This window comes from Piliocolobus tephrosceles, chromosome 4 (genome assembly GCF_002776525.5).
Source record: "Piliocolobus tephrosceles isolate RC106 chromosome 4, ASM277652v3, whole genome shotgun sequence".
In the NCBI taxonomy this organism is placed as follows: domain Eukaryota; kingdom Metazoa; phylum Chordata; class Mammalia; order Primates; family Cercopithecidae; genus Piliocolobus; species Piliocolobus tephrosceles.
Window position 1 is genome coordinate 49,219,869 of NC_045437.1, and position 14,290 is coordinate 49,234,158.

Genomic DNA, 14,290 nt, shown 5'->3' on the forward strand with positions numbered 1-14,290 from the left:
GTCAACATGGTGAAACCTCGTCTCTACTAAAAACACAAAATATTAGCCGGGTGTGGTGGCACACACCTATAGTCCCAGCTACTTGGGAGGCTTAGGCACGAGAATCACTTGAACTCAGGAGGCGGAGGTTACAGTGAGCTGAGATCACACCATTGCACTCCACTTGGGTGACAGAGCAAGACTCTTGTCTCCAAAAATAAAAATATAAAAGTCTTCAATTTCTAATGCTACACTATGGACAATTATCTTAATTAATGGTGGTTAAGATACAACTTACTTCCAAAATAAAGAATTAAAATAAGAGTATCAAAAAATAAAAAAAAAAAAAATAAGAGTATCAAGAATAGCTGGACACAGTGGCTCATGCCTGTAATCTTAGCACTTTGGGAGGCCAAAGTGGGAGGAATGCATGAGGCCAGGAATTCGAGACAAGCCTGGGTACCAGAGCAAGACTCCACCCTCTACAAAAAAAAAAAAAAAATGTTTAAATTAGCCAAGTACGGTGGTGCACACCTGTAGCTGAGAAGCTACTTGAAAGGCTGGCGCAGGAGGATCTTTTTTCTTTTTTCTCACTCTATCACCCAGGCTAGAGTGCAGTGGTGCAATCTCAGCTCACTGCAACCTCCACCTCCTGGGTACAAGTGGTTCTCCTGCCTCCGCCTCCTGAGTAGCTGGGATTACAGGTGGTGCCACCGTGCCCAGCTAATTTTTATATTTGTAGTAGTGATGGAGTTTTGCCATGTTGGCCAGGCTGGTCTTCAACTCCTGACCTCAGGTGATCTTCCCATCTCGGCCTCCCAAGGAACTGGGATTAAAGGCGCAAGCCAACACGCCCAGCCAGGAGGATCTCTTGAGCCCAGGAGTTCCAGGCCGCAGCGAACTATGATGGCACCACTACACTTTAGCCTGGCACTCTAGCGTGGGCACCAAAGCAAGTCCCTGTCTCTTAAGAAAAAAATCTGTATTTATTACCACTGTACTATTTTCACAACTTTCTGTGAATGTATATTTCAGTTTCATATGTGTGTGTCTATACAAAGTAACCACACTTTTAACAGGTATCATTTTATGATCTAGACTGCTAATATTTTTAGCTTTCAAAATAACTTAATAAACAAGTTTCATACAAAACTAATACATGAAACATTTAAGTGGCATCTTTATCAGATATAAAATCTATCACATTACATTTCTTCTCTAACTTACCACATAAATGATAAATAACATTTCCACAATAATAACAACTAATATTGGTGAATGGTTTGTTCAATCAATACTACTTAATTCATAAATCACTTTTCCTCCTAGCGAAAACAGTTTCGCTCATTCATTACCTCATGTCACCTCTTTCCTCGGTATTCACCGATTTGACCAATATGGGAGCTGGCAGTAAAGGGTTTGGCATGAACTGTGCAGTGGCATCAGTAAATTCTTCTACTGCATTGGTTGGAATTTCCACCAGAGTTAAAATAAAGGCTTGTTCATCTTCTCCATCTTGAGGTACATTAGCAACTAGATTCACTATTAAAGTTTAAAAGTTAGTAATAAAAAAGCTCAACTATGAAGTAACAGAATATAATTAATTTATTTCATTTCTAAAAAGACAGTCTCAGGACAACTTATCAAGATTAAATAAATAAATGCTCCCCACCACGACCCCCAAGCCTGAGGAAGTAAGTTCCCTCCTTTTTTTTTGTTTTGGGAGACAAGAGTCTGACTCTGTCGTCCAGGCTAAAATACAGTGGCACAATCTCGGCTCACTGCAACCTCCGCTTCCTGGGTTCAAGTGATTCTCGTGCCTCAGCCTCCCAAGTAGCTGGGATTACAGGTGTGTGCCACCATGCCTGGCTAGTTTTGTACTTTTAGTAGAGATGGTGTTTTGCCATGTTGGCCAGGCTGGTCTTGAACTCCTGGCCTCAAGTGATCTGCTCACCTCAGCCTCTCAAAGTGCTGGGATTACAGGAGTGAGCCACCATGCCTGGCCCAAGAAGTAATTTCATAAAGGATAAAGGTGATATACTATGGAGAAGATTTATGACTCTGAAAAACAAAACTGATGCGCAAAATACTTCAAGGTGCTTCTATAAAACTTTTTAAATTTAAGGCCAGCATAGACTAAAATAAAACTGTTTTGTGTTTTTCCATAGTAAAATAAGGGGTAAAAATCATACAATTAGGTTCTATGACATGTCACTGAAGCATATTATCATACCTGTTAGGTCTTGAGGATTGATTATATTCTCTTGTTGGACTTCTGGAATACTTGTTGGTGTATACTGCCATAAAAAATCAAAATGAAAGAGTGAGGTTGGCCAAATCTTATATTTAAAAAGTTTTCCTGTCAATATGACATAGTGAAGAGATTAACTCAACAACATCTAACCATATACACTTTTCAAGTGTTTGAAGCTTTAGGCTGTTCCAATAAACTTTTGATTCATTTAAATATTAATACAAAGAATTCTGACTACAATGTTAAATATGTGCATTTTATGAAATGATTTTTGAAGTGACAGAATAGGGAGACCCAAACCCCACAACTTTTTCTCTACTCCCATCACACCAGCCTTTGTACTATTAGCACATGACATGTGAATGGAGGCAAACTGCTTTCCCTGAATCCAGTATGGTTCCCTCCAATCTGTTTTCCAAAAAACCGCAAACATGGTTTTTCTAAAATGCAATCCTGACTGTAATTCTCTACTGCTTAAAATCTCTTAGCTCACTACAACCTCCACCTCCTGGGCTTAAGCGATCCTCCCACCTTAACCTCCTGAGTAGTTGGGAGTACAGATGCATGCCACCACACTTGGCTAATTTTTTTTAAATTTTTCGGGGGTAGAGATGGGGTTTTGCCATGTTGCCCAGGCTGGTCCCAAACTCCTGGGCTCAAGTGATCAGCCCACCTCAGCCTCCCAAAAGTGCTGGGATTATAGGTGTAAGACACTATGCTGGGTTTCTACTGCTTAAAATCTTTTATTTTATTTTGTTATTATTATTTTTTTTTGAGACAGTCTTGCTCTGTCGCCAGGCTGGAGTGCAGTGGCGCAATCTCAGCTCACTGCAGCCTCCACCCCTCCCCTTCCTGGGTCCAAACAATTCTCCTGCCTCAGCCTCCCAAGTAGCTGGGACTACAGGTGCATGCCACCATGCCCAGCTAATTTGTGTATTCTTAGTACAGACGGGGTTTCACCATGTTGGCCAGGATGATCTCAATTTCTTGACCTTGTGATCCGCCCGCCTCAGCCTCCCAAAGTGCTGGGATTACAGGTGTGACCCATTGCACCCGGCCTTCTTAAAATCTTAAAACTCTCATTTTGCAACCAACAATGTCAAAAATTGATTAAGGCAAGAATCATCAATGGATATTAAAACTACAGGGTGACCGCTTGCTGCGTTGGTCCCATTTGACAAATTACTAATACAGAATGGAAAAGATGCCATTATAATGAAGAAATCTGGCAGGTATCATTCTAGCCAAGTGATCAGTCAGCATCACCAATAATGGGACAAACTGACATCATGTGTCTCCCAATGTGATATAAAAGGAAGAACACGTCATTACCTATATAATAATCTTGCCCTAAAACATGTAAGTTGAATCTAGTAATGAGGAAGCAATTTAAAAAAAGAAATCCAGACTGTAGGCCAGCCTAGACTGTTCTAAACTTTTCTTGCTTTTTCTTTTGTGAACAAAAAGACAAGAAAAATACTCTAGATTAAAGGAAAATAAGGAAAAAGGATAATCAAATGCAATGTGAGAGCCCTGATTGGATCTTGAATTTAAAAAAAAGAAAAAAAAAAGCTGGCCAGGCGCGGTGGCTCACACTTGTAATCCCAGCACTTTGGGAGGCTGGGGTGGGCAAATCATTTGAGGCCAGGAGCTCAAGACCAGCCTGGCCAACATAGCGAAACCCCATCTCTTCTAAAAATATTATACAAAAAAATTAGTCAGGTGTGGTGGCGCACATCTTTAATCCCAGCTACTCAGGAGGCTGAGGCACAAGAATCACTTCAACCTGGGAGGCGGAGGTTGCAGTGAGCCGAGATCGTGCCACTGCACTCCAGCCTGGGTGACAGAGTAAGACTGTTTAAAAAAGAAAAAAAGCTATAATGGACACAATTGGGACAACTAGGGAAACTGAAATGGAAATTGTATATTACATATCATTGAGACAATGTTACATAGTGTAGTAATATTGAATGTGACAACAGTACTGTCCTTTCTCTGTAAGAGAACTTCCTTGTCCTTATTAGATACAAGATGAGGTATTTATGGACTCAAGTTACTTTCAAATGATTCGGTTTGTTTTTTTGTTTTTTTCTTTGAGACAGAGTCTTGTTCTGTTGCCCAGGCTGGAGTACAATGGTGCAATCTTTGGTCACTGCAACCTCTGTCTCCTGAGTTCAAGCAATTCTCACACCTCAGCCTCCCAAGTAGCTGGGATTACAGGTGCATGCCACCACGCCTGGCTAATTTTTGTAGTGATGGGGTTTCACCTTGTTTGCCAAGCTGTTCTTGAACTCCTGACCTCAGGTGATCTGCCCGCCTCAGCCTCCCAAAGTACTGGGATTACAGGCATGAGCTACCCCACCCAGCCAAGTATTTATCTATACAGACGAAGAGCAAGGCAGAGTTAAAAAAACAAATGAGGCAAAGTATTAACAATTAACGAATCAAAGTGAAGTGTATGGGATAATTCTTTGTAAGATTTTTGTAACTTTTCTCTAAGTTCAAAATTATTTCAAAATAAAAAGCAAAAATTAAAAAGTCAGGGTGGGGTGAGGAATCTTGTAACTTCAAATGTAACCAAACTTCTTATCAAGTCATAAAAATCCTTTTATGGTCTGTCTGCAGGTTATCTTTCTAAGTTCATTTCTAATCACTTTCTTCATTAATATTCCACTCATACTACTTACATGCTATTTCATACTCGTTTGTTCTTGGAGACAAGGTCTCACTCTGTCTCCCAGACTGAAGTGCATGGCGACCACAGCTCACTGCGGCCTCTACCTCCCAGGCTGAAGTGATCCTCCCACTTCAGCCCCCTGAGTAGCTGGGACTACAGGCAAATGCCACCATGCCTGGCTGTTTTTTTCTTAAATGGCATTACAGGTTTGAGCCACTGCACCTGGTCCACACCTGTTCTTTACACACACACGTTCCTTTCCCTTTAACTGGATAATGTATACATGTTCTTCAAGTCCAAGGCTTCTCTCAATTGGGGAACTTTTTAATGGAACTGTTCATGTATTGGTTATATGACTGCAGAGTAATAAAAACCTGAAGAACTGTACACTAAAAAGGGTGAAGTTAGCCAGGTACAGTGGCTCATGCCTGTAATCCCAACACTTTTGGAGGCCAAGGCAGGCAGATCACTTGAAGCCAGGAGTTCAAGACCAGCCTGGCCAATATGGCGAACCTCGTCTCTACTAAAAATACAAAACCGGCTGGGCGCGGCGGCTCAAGCCTGTAATCCCAGCACTTTGGGAGGCCAAGACGGGCGGATCACGAGGTCAGGAGATGGAGACCATCCTGGCTAACACGGTGACACCCCGTCTCCACTAAAAAATACAAAAAACTAGCCGGGTGAGGTGGCGGGCGCCTGTAGTCCCACCTACTCGGGAGGCTGAGGCAGGAGAATGGCGTAAACCCGGGAGGTGGAGCTTGCAGTGAGCTGAGATCCAGCCACTGCACTCCCGCCCGGGCGACAGCAAGACTCCATCTCAAAAAAAAAAAAAAAAACACAAAACAAAACCTAGCTAGCCGTGGTGACACATGCCTGTAGTCCTAGCTACTTGGCAGGCTGAGGCAGGAGAATCTGTTAAACCTGGGAGGCAGAGGCTGCAGTGAACTGAGATCATACCACTGCAATCCGGCCTGGGCAACAGACCAAGACTGTCTCAAAAAAAAAAAAAAAGAAAGAAAGAAAAGAAAAGAAATAAAGAAAAACGAACATAAAAGAGGTAAAGTGTATTGTATGTAAATTATACCTTTTTATTTATTTTTTTTTTTTTAATGGAGGGAAACACCTTGTTATCCCTTATTATATTGTACATTCTTTTACCTCTGGCACAGGAAGTGTAAGCACACTGTCTCCTTTAGAGTCTTTTATCTGGGCCTCTTCAACAGAATTTTCACCAAGACCCCTATCCAAACCAAGTGTGCAGGGCCCTGTCTCAGAGGAAGCAACTGGAGCAACTGACAACATGTGAACCTCCTGAGAGCTCTCTTCTTGATTTTCATTTCTGAAAGAGAGTTTAGTAGGCATATCATTTGAAATCGGGCAAATCATGGAATTATTTTTAGAGCTAGGTGTGTAAAAGATCATCTAATTCAATGGTTTTCAAACTTTTAAAACATATTTAATACAACAGAACTTCTTTTTCAAATTCTTAGAGTCACAACTTAAGGCTATCGCTGAAACAATATAAACTGAATCTCAGAATCCCTTTCCTCTTTTACCTTTCAGTTAGGTTTACTTCTGGAGAAATACTGGTCCCTTTGACACCATGTACACATGCCAATTTGCTCTGATCCTTATTCTCTGCTGTTGTAACTGGTCCGAGGTTTTTATCTTCCAATTCTGTTGCTTTGGAAGGATTTTTCTCTGTTTCTTAAACAAAAAGCACACTTACGATACAGACCAAAATAATACAGCTAAAATCCCTCTATTAGAAACATACCCTCTTAAAAGGAAGATCCCTATACTGTGACTCTTCCAAACTTCTCTCATTCCACAAATCAGACTTATACACACGGCAGGAAGTCCTGGCTAACAGATTTTTGAACAGTAAAACAGATGATTAACAAATCCTGTTCTGCAAATATTTCATTCCTGGCTGCCACGATAATTGTATCTTCACTTTATAGTACTAGCATCAATAATTAGAAACTCAACATACAAAAGAGACTTAGAAGTGGGTACACGGAGGTTTGGCTAGTTCCACTTTAGAGGAAGTCTTCGGGAAGGAGCTGCACTGCAAAGAATGGCATCACAAATGGGGAAAAAGAGATTTCTATATAGAAGAGGTAATTTGAGCCTGCATGTCGGGAGAGCTTTTAGAAAAGGTGACCTCTCATGGTTCTCCTGTATTTTTCATCATGTTTAGTGCAATACTGTGAATAACACCATGGGACCCATACAAAGTGCCATTAATGATGCTGGAAGCACTCCCAAGAAGTAGAGGAAAGTCCTAACATTATAAGAAAAAGCTGAATTGCTTGGTACGTATTACAGATTGACACCTGTAGTTGGGGTTGCCCACCATTTCAGACAGATGTTTCATCTTGTAAACAGTTGACATAAACTTTTGGTACTGATAAATACAATGCAGTACTGAAGATGTATTTTCTCTTCCTTATAATTTTCTTCCTTTTATTTTCTTTAAGACAGGGTCTTGCTCTGTCACCCAGGCTAGAGTGCAGTGGCAATATCACAATTTACAGCAGCCCTGATCTTGCAAGCTCAAACCTGTGAGTAGCTGGGACCACAGGTGTGTGCCACCACATCTGGCTAACTTCTTAAAATTATTTTGTAGAGACAAGGTCTCCCTATATTGCCCAAGCTGGTCTCAAAACTCCTGTGCTCACGTGATCTTCCTGCCTCTGCCTCCCAAAGGGATAGCATTTCAGGTGTGCACCACCACCGTGTCTAGCCTGATTTTCTTTTTTCTTTTATTGAGATGGAGTCTCACTCTGCTGCCCAGGCCAGAGTACACTGGCATGATCACAGTTCACTGTAACCTCAACCTCCCCGGGCTCAGGTGATACTCCCACCTCAGCCTCCTGAGTAGCTAGGACTACAGGCATGCACCACCATGCCTGGCTAATTTTTGTACTTTTGTAGAGATGGGGTTCTGCCTTGTTGCCCAACCCCATCTGGTTTCAAGTGAGCTGCCTGCCCTGGCCTCCCAAAGTGCTGGGATTACAGGTGTGAGCCACTGTGCCCAGCCCCAGCCTGACTTTCTTAATAACATTTCCATTTCTCTATGGCTCAAGGACATCAGTTGAAAAAACAGAAAAACAAAATTTTTAAAAAAAATTTTCTCCAGCCTATTTTATCATAAGAATACAGTATATAACACATCTAAAATACAAAATATGTGTTAACTAACTATCTTATCAACCAGGCTTCTGGTCAACAGTAAGTCATTAGTAGGTAAGTTTTTGGGAGACAAAAGTTATACACGAATATATATGTTTTCAATTCATAAGAGACAGGGTCTCACGATGTTGTCCAGGCTGGCCTCCAACTCCTGGGCTCAAGCCTCCCAAAATGCTGGAACTACAGGTGTGAGCCACTGTACCCAGCCTATACACAAATTTCTGACTGACTGGGGAGGTCAGTGCCCCTAATTAAAGGGTCAACTATGAGAGAGAGAGAGAGAATAAAAAGACAAAAAATTGATCACACAAATATAGCAAAATGGTATTAATTACTAAAACCAATTGGTAGATTTATGGATATTTATTTTATAGCTCATCTTACTTTTTAATTTGAAACTATTTTATTGTAAGTTAAAACAATTTAATGACCAAATATTTCTTTGAAATGTTAATGTAATTTATTGTGTCCAAATGATTTTGCAACATATTAAGAGAATAAAATTTACCTCTTTGAGTTTCCATTTCTTCCCCTTTGGTTACACACAAACTGGAAACTTCCCGATAATCATCAAACCTGTTGGTCCCTAAAGTCTTCTCAAGATTTGGCTTAGGCTTGACAAGTCTACTTCTTATTCTCAAATTACTGGTCACTTTAGAAATAGTATTCCTAAAAACAGAAGATAGAGAAATTTATGAATCACGTTAGATCTTACTCTCTCACATTAATACAGTCTGTCTAGCACTGATAGAGTGAACGACCTGTTAGGTGCCACATTGTCTACAAGTGTTCATTTCTTAATACTAAAATTACAAAGTAGTAACTTCACTAGAGGTCTTAAGAAGAGAATTCAGTCTGTATTTGTAAAACAGAGACATTTACATAAATCCATTTCATTAAAGCTTCAAAGATATACAACATTTACTACTATAATTTAAATATGCAAACCATTAACCTAAAATCAAAATCAGTCCATCTTTAAAAGGTAAGAAATTAGCATTGCCTACTTTACATTTATAAGCATTACTCAAAGCTATTAACTATGATGGTGGTTTTAGTAATATTTATTAATTGAATACTAAAATAAACCTGGTTGGTATAGCATTCTCCTTTACTTTCTCCATTAAACTTATTTCTTCTCTGGAACTTCGCTCCTCCAATACAATCTTGTTTTCTTCAAATGATGCAGGAGATGTAGTAATGACAGGTGAAGAAAGCTCCTGACATTCATGAACAATTTTGTGATTTACATTATCTAGGCTAAAAGGAATATGGCTTTTATCCTTTGAATGTACATGAGGAAGTATACATACCCCTACTGAAGAAAAAAAAAACAAAACAAAATTAAAATGGACCAAATTAGATGCTCAAAATAAATTCTTCAACATTTAGTAACTGTAAAATCCTGTATTATTAAAGTTTGCTTCATTTGTGTGGCAGCAGTAGAAAAAGATTTAAAAAATAAAGTTTGCTCTTGTTGGCTGTAAATTTAAATTTAAGATCTCCCTATTTCATGCCAGGGATTTGACCTATTGTGAGCTTAATAATCCTTATAGACTGAAATTTTATGCAATTATTAGTAAAAATGAGTCCTTTTGTTATTTTGAGTAATTATACAATCTCAGATGGATTTCAAGACAGACAGCACTGCCAGCATTTAAGATTTTTAAAACCTTTATGTTCTATATGTACTTTATATTCTATATGTTTTTGACAGGCTCTACTGCAATACTCTGCCACTAAGAAAGGAGCCCTATACAGAACACAAACCAGAGACTTTCCTGATAAATATATGGTTCTGAGCCTAAAAGTCTAATACGTTTTTATCTATCTATTTTGGAGACAGGGTCTCACTTTGTCACCCAGGCTGGAGTGCAGTGGCATGATCTCAGCTCACTGCAGTCTTGACCTCCTGAGCTCAAGTGATCCTCCCACCTCAGCTTCCCAAGCAGCTAGGACTACAGGCATACACCACCATGCCTGTCTAATTTTTTGTATTTTTTATAGAGACGGAGTTCCACCATGTTGCCCAGGCTGGTCTTGAACTCCTGAAGTCAAGCATTCACCAGCCTTGGCCTCCCAAAGTGCTGGGATTATAGGCTTGAGCTGCCGCATCTGGCCCAAAAGTCTAATACTTAAAATGAATGGAGGCTAGCGTGGTGGCTCATGCCTGTAATCCCAGCACTTTGGGAGGCCAAGGCAGATGGATCACCTGAGGTCAGGAGTTCGAGACTAGCCTGGCCAAGACGGTGAAACCCCAACTCCACTAAAAACACAAAAATTAGCTGGGCGTGGTGGCAGGTGCCTGTAATCTCAACTACTCGAGAAGCTGAGGCAGGAGAATTGCTTGAACCTGGGGGGCAGAGGTTGCAGTGAGCCGAAATTGCGCCATTGCACTCCAGCCTGGGTCACAAGAGTGAAACTCTGCTTCAAATAAATAAATAAATAAAGATGAATGGTAGGCTACTCAAAATCAAACTCCGTCTCAAATAAATAAATAAGTAAATAAAATGAACGGTAGACTACTCATAACCAGGCAAAATAATTATCAGGAATAGTATAATTACTCATTTCATGCACTTAAAAGATAGTTGTAAAGATTTATCGCCCGTCTGTGATTTCCATCTAATAAATTAAAAATCTTGGTTGATAAATCTTTTGGCTCTGTCCAAACTGAGAACAGTTTAAACTAAATTATTTCAATGAGTGCTATTGTCTCTTTGTACCGTATTTGTCATCTAATTGTGAATACCATCCCAAGCAGCAATTCCTTGGCTAAAGACACATGTATAAAGTGATCAGTGATCAATGAGCTCAGTTAACCAATGACATTCATGATGGTAATGGTAGTATTCACTAGAGCAACTATTCCATGAATACGAATGATTCTTTTATTTATTTATTTTTTATTTTTTATTTTATTTTATTTTTTTTGAGAGACAGTCTCGCTCTGTTGCCCAGGCTGGAGTGCAGTGGTGCAATCTCGGCTCACTGCAAGCTCCAGTTCCCAGGTTCCAGGTTCACACCATTCTCCTGCCTCAGCCTCCCAAGTAGCTGGGACTACAGGCGTCTGCCACCATGACCGGCTAATTTTTTGTATTTTTAGTAGAGATGGGGTTTCACCGTGTTAGCCAGGATGGTCTCGATTTCCTGACCTCCTGATCCGCCTGCCTCGGCCTCCCAAAGTGCTGGGATTACAGGTGTGAGCCACCATGCCCGGCCTGAATAAAAATTATTCTTAAAAAACCAAGTGTACGATCTTGAATTAGCTGTCACTACACCTAAACGGTAGTAAAATACTGGATGGATCAATACATACATATCACATTTTATGGAAGAACAACAAAATGGAGACAAATTCAAATGTAAAAGAGTTATTACTCAAATGTGGGTATAACTTCTTAAAAGTTAGGTTTTAAAAGTCTCTATTTTTGGTAGGACTTAGATTTCATTCTTACCATCACCCTGTTCAGTACTGATCTCTGACTGCAATACTAGATCTCCCATTGTAAGTAAAGTTATTGCAGCTTCAGTGCTTCCATCATTGGTACCTTGTGAGGAAATATATAAACATTAAAACAAGAGAATGAATCCGGAAATCTGTTCACTTAAAAAATATTTTTAATTGAGGTGTTTATCTCCTAGTAGCAGATTCCAATATCCTCTGAACCATTAATCCCTTACTAGGGTAGTCTTTTGTTCAGGTTATATGTTACAAATAAATAAATCATCACTGTTGGTGCCTCCCTCCCATTAAATAATATCTTCAAGGAAAATGCTCTCCCATTCGTACAGATCCAGAGGAAATGCTCAAATATTTCTTAAACATTTAACTTTTAATTCACCTTCTAAAATAACATTCCAAGAATCCACATTTCTCACAGAGATAACACATTCAATAACTGAATCTTTTTGTTAAACTCTCCAGCAAAATGATTCATTAATTATCCCCACTATTAAATCATTGTACTAGTGTTAATCAAGGTAGTCTTAGCAGTTTCCTTGATAACAGTTACCTGGTTCATCTTGGATATGTTCACCTGTGGTCATTTCCTAAAAACGAAAAAAATAAGTAATATCTTAAATATTTCTCCAAACATGTTCTGTTTCTCAAGATGCACTACATTTTTAGAGGTCTTTCCATACTTCGAGTTACAACAGCATAAACTGGTTTGTCTTAATTTATAATTATTCACAAAATTTCACCAGCAAGAACAGAAATAATTCAAAGGCAAAATTCTTGTGTCTCTTGCTCCTGATTTTATCTTTATATTGTATTACGTGCAAATTTTAACTCTTATCATATTGTTATGTACGTCTACCATTCTTACTTTACTTCTTCATTTTCATAATCCTTCAACTCTAGTCACATCTGCTGCCAATTTTTACCAATGGAAACCAAGGCCTAAAAGGTATCGCAAAAATTTTATAATCCTACATAGCTTAAAACTTAAACTCATTTTAATAAATTAAGAAGTTACAGACCCAATGTCCAGAGCGACAGCTTGAGAAGCTTCACTGACCCACTCCTCAGTGAAACCGATTTTAAAAACAAAACATTTAACAGCCTCTGAAAATGATCCTAGCGACAAAAAGCAAACGAAGAAATATCTGTTCAAGAAAATCTGAAAATTTGCTAACAAAGGTGAGAGTCTATGTGAACCAAAACTGCTCTCTCTCTCCTTCCTCCCAGCTCAGCATGGCAGACACTCCACCTCAAACTGCTGCACCCAAAAATACAAGGCCCCCGGTCCCCAAGGTCCCACCTGGAGAGCATTTTTCCCTAGGGGAGTAGGACTTCAGCTCCTGACATCACAAGAAAAGTACAGACCAATATTTATTGTGAACATGGATACAAAAATCACCAATAAAATACTAGCAAGCCAAATCCAACAATGTATAAAAATTAGACATTATGGCCCTAGAATATTTCCTGGAGAAGCAAGGTTGGTTTAACATCCAAAAATCAATACAATAAAAAATAAAATTCACATGATCATCTCCATAAATGCAGAAAAAGCATGACAAATTCCAACACCCTTTAATGAAAGAAACATTCAACAAACTAGGAATGGAAAGTAATTTCTTTAGCCTGGTAAAGGACATTTATGAAAAACCCATGGTAACATTACACTTAATGATAAGACAGGATAAGGAGAAGTGGTAGCAGCCAGGCAGCCCAGCTTTGAGAAGGCTCTCAGCATGGTGCGGCTCACAGGCACCGACACGCACACTCCCGGCCGCAAGATGCCCAAGAGAAAGATCAGCTCAGCAGAAGAGCAGCGAAGGAAAGAGCCCAACATGAGATTGGTATGACTGTCAGCTAAACCCGCTCCTGCATAAGTGGAAACAAAGCCAAAAAAGGCAGCAGGAAAGGATAAATTTCCAAACAAAAAAGTGCAAACAAGAGAAAAAAGGGGAACAAAGGGAAAACAGAACGAAGTGGCTAACCAAGAAATCACATTTACCTACAGGAAACAGAGAAACAAAAACCAAGGAAAGTCCAGCCTCTGATGAAGCCGGAGAGAAAAAGCCAAGTCTGATTAATATCATATACCATGTCTTACCAATAGTCCCTGTCTCCTTTCTTGTACATTCCAGAGGAATATTTTTATCAACTATTTCATAAATGCAAGTTTTTTAGTAACTCTAGAAACATTTTTAAGAAGAAGGGAATCCCACCACATCCCATTTTTTAAGTGTAGATGCTTTTAAGGGTAAAAATCATTTGCCAGTTGTTTAGTTTTTGGTACAACCAGAAAACAGTGTGGGATATTGAATTATGGGAGGCTTTGACTGTCTTAGGTATCAGCTTACCCTTCCACCATATTAACTGGCAATATGGAGTCACAGTCCTGCATCTGATGTCTTGAAATTTTTTAGTTACTTTTATTCCCATGGTTTGGTTCTGGTTCTTTAGTTTGCTTGTTTGTTTTTTTTTTCGAGACACAGTCTTGCTCTGTTGCCTAGGCTAGAGTGCAATGGCGCAATCTCCACTCACTGAAACCTTCACCTCCTGGGTTCAAGCGATTATCCTGCCTCAGCCTCCCAAGTAGCTGGGATTACAGGCATGCGCCACCATGCCCGGCTGATGTTTTGTATTTTTAGTAGAGATGGGGTTTCACCATGTTGGCCAGGTTGGTCTCAAACTCCTGACTTCGTGATCTGCCCACCTCGGCCTC

General features: G+C 39.7%; 1 protein-coding gene across 1 annotated transcript in view; it reads right to left on the reverse strand.

Moving 5' to 3' along the window:
• The window catches only part of BDP1 (B double prime 1, subunit of RNA polymerase III transcription initiation factor IIIB), a 117,162-nt gene that overhangs the window by 16,870 nt on the left and 86,002 nt on the right, over positions 1 to 14,290 (reverse strand). Inside the window, exons 28-35 of the mRNA XM_026454425.1 lie at positions 12,125 to 12,161; positions 11,567 to 11,659; positions 9,198 to 9,426; positions 8,617 to 8,777; positions 6,467 to 6,617; positions 6,069 to 6,249; positions 2,213 to 2,276; positions 1,335 to 1,521 (exon numbers count right to left, since the gene is read on the reverse strand). Of these exons, the coding sequence (XP_026310210.1) occupies positions 1,335 to 1,521; positions 2,213 to 2,276; positions 6,069 to 6,249; positions 6,467 to 6,617; positions 8,617 to 8,777; positions 9,198 to 9,426; positions 11,567 to 11,659; positions 12,125 to 12,161 (1,103 nt within the window). The remainder of the gene's footprint in view (positions 1 to 1,334; positions 1,522 to 2,212; positions 2,277 to 6,068; positions 6,250 to 6,466; positions 6,618 to 8,616; positions 8,778 to 9,197; positions 9,427 to 11,566; positions 11,660 to 12,124; positions 12,162 to 14,290) is intronic.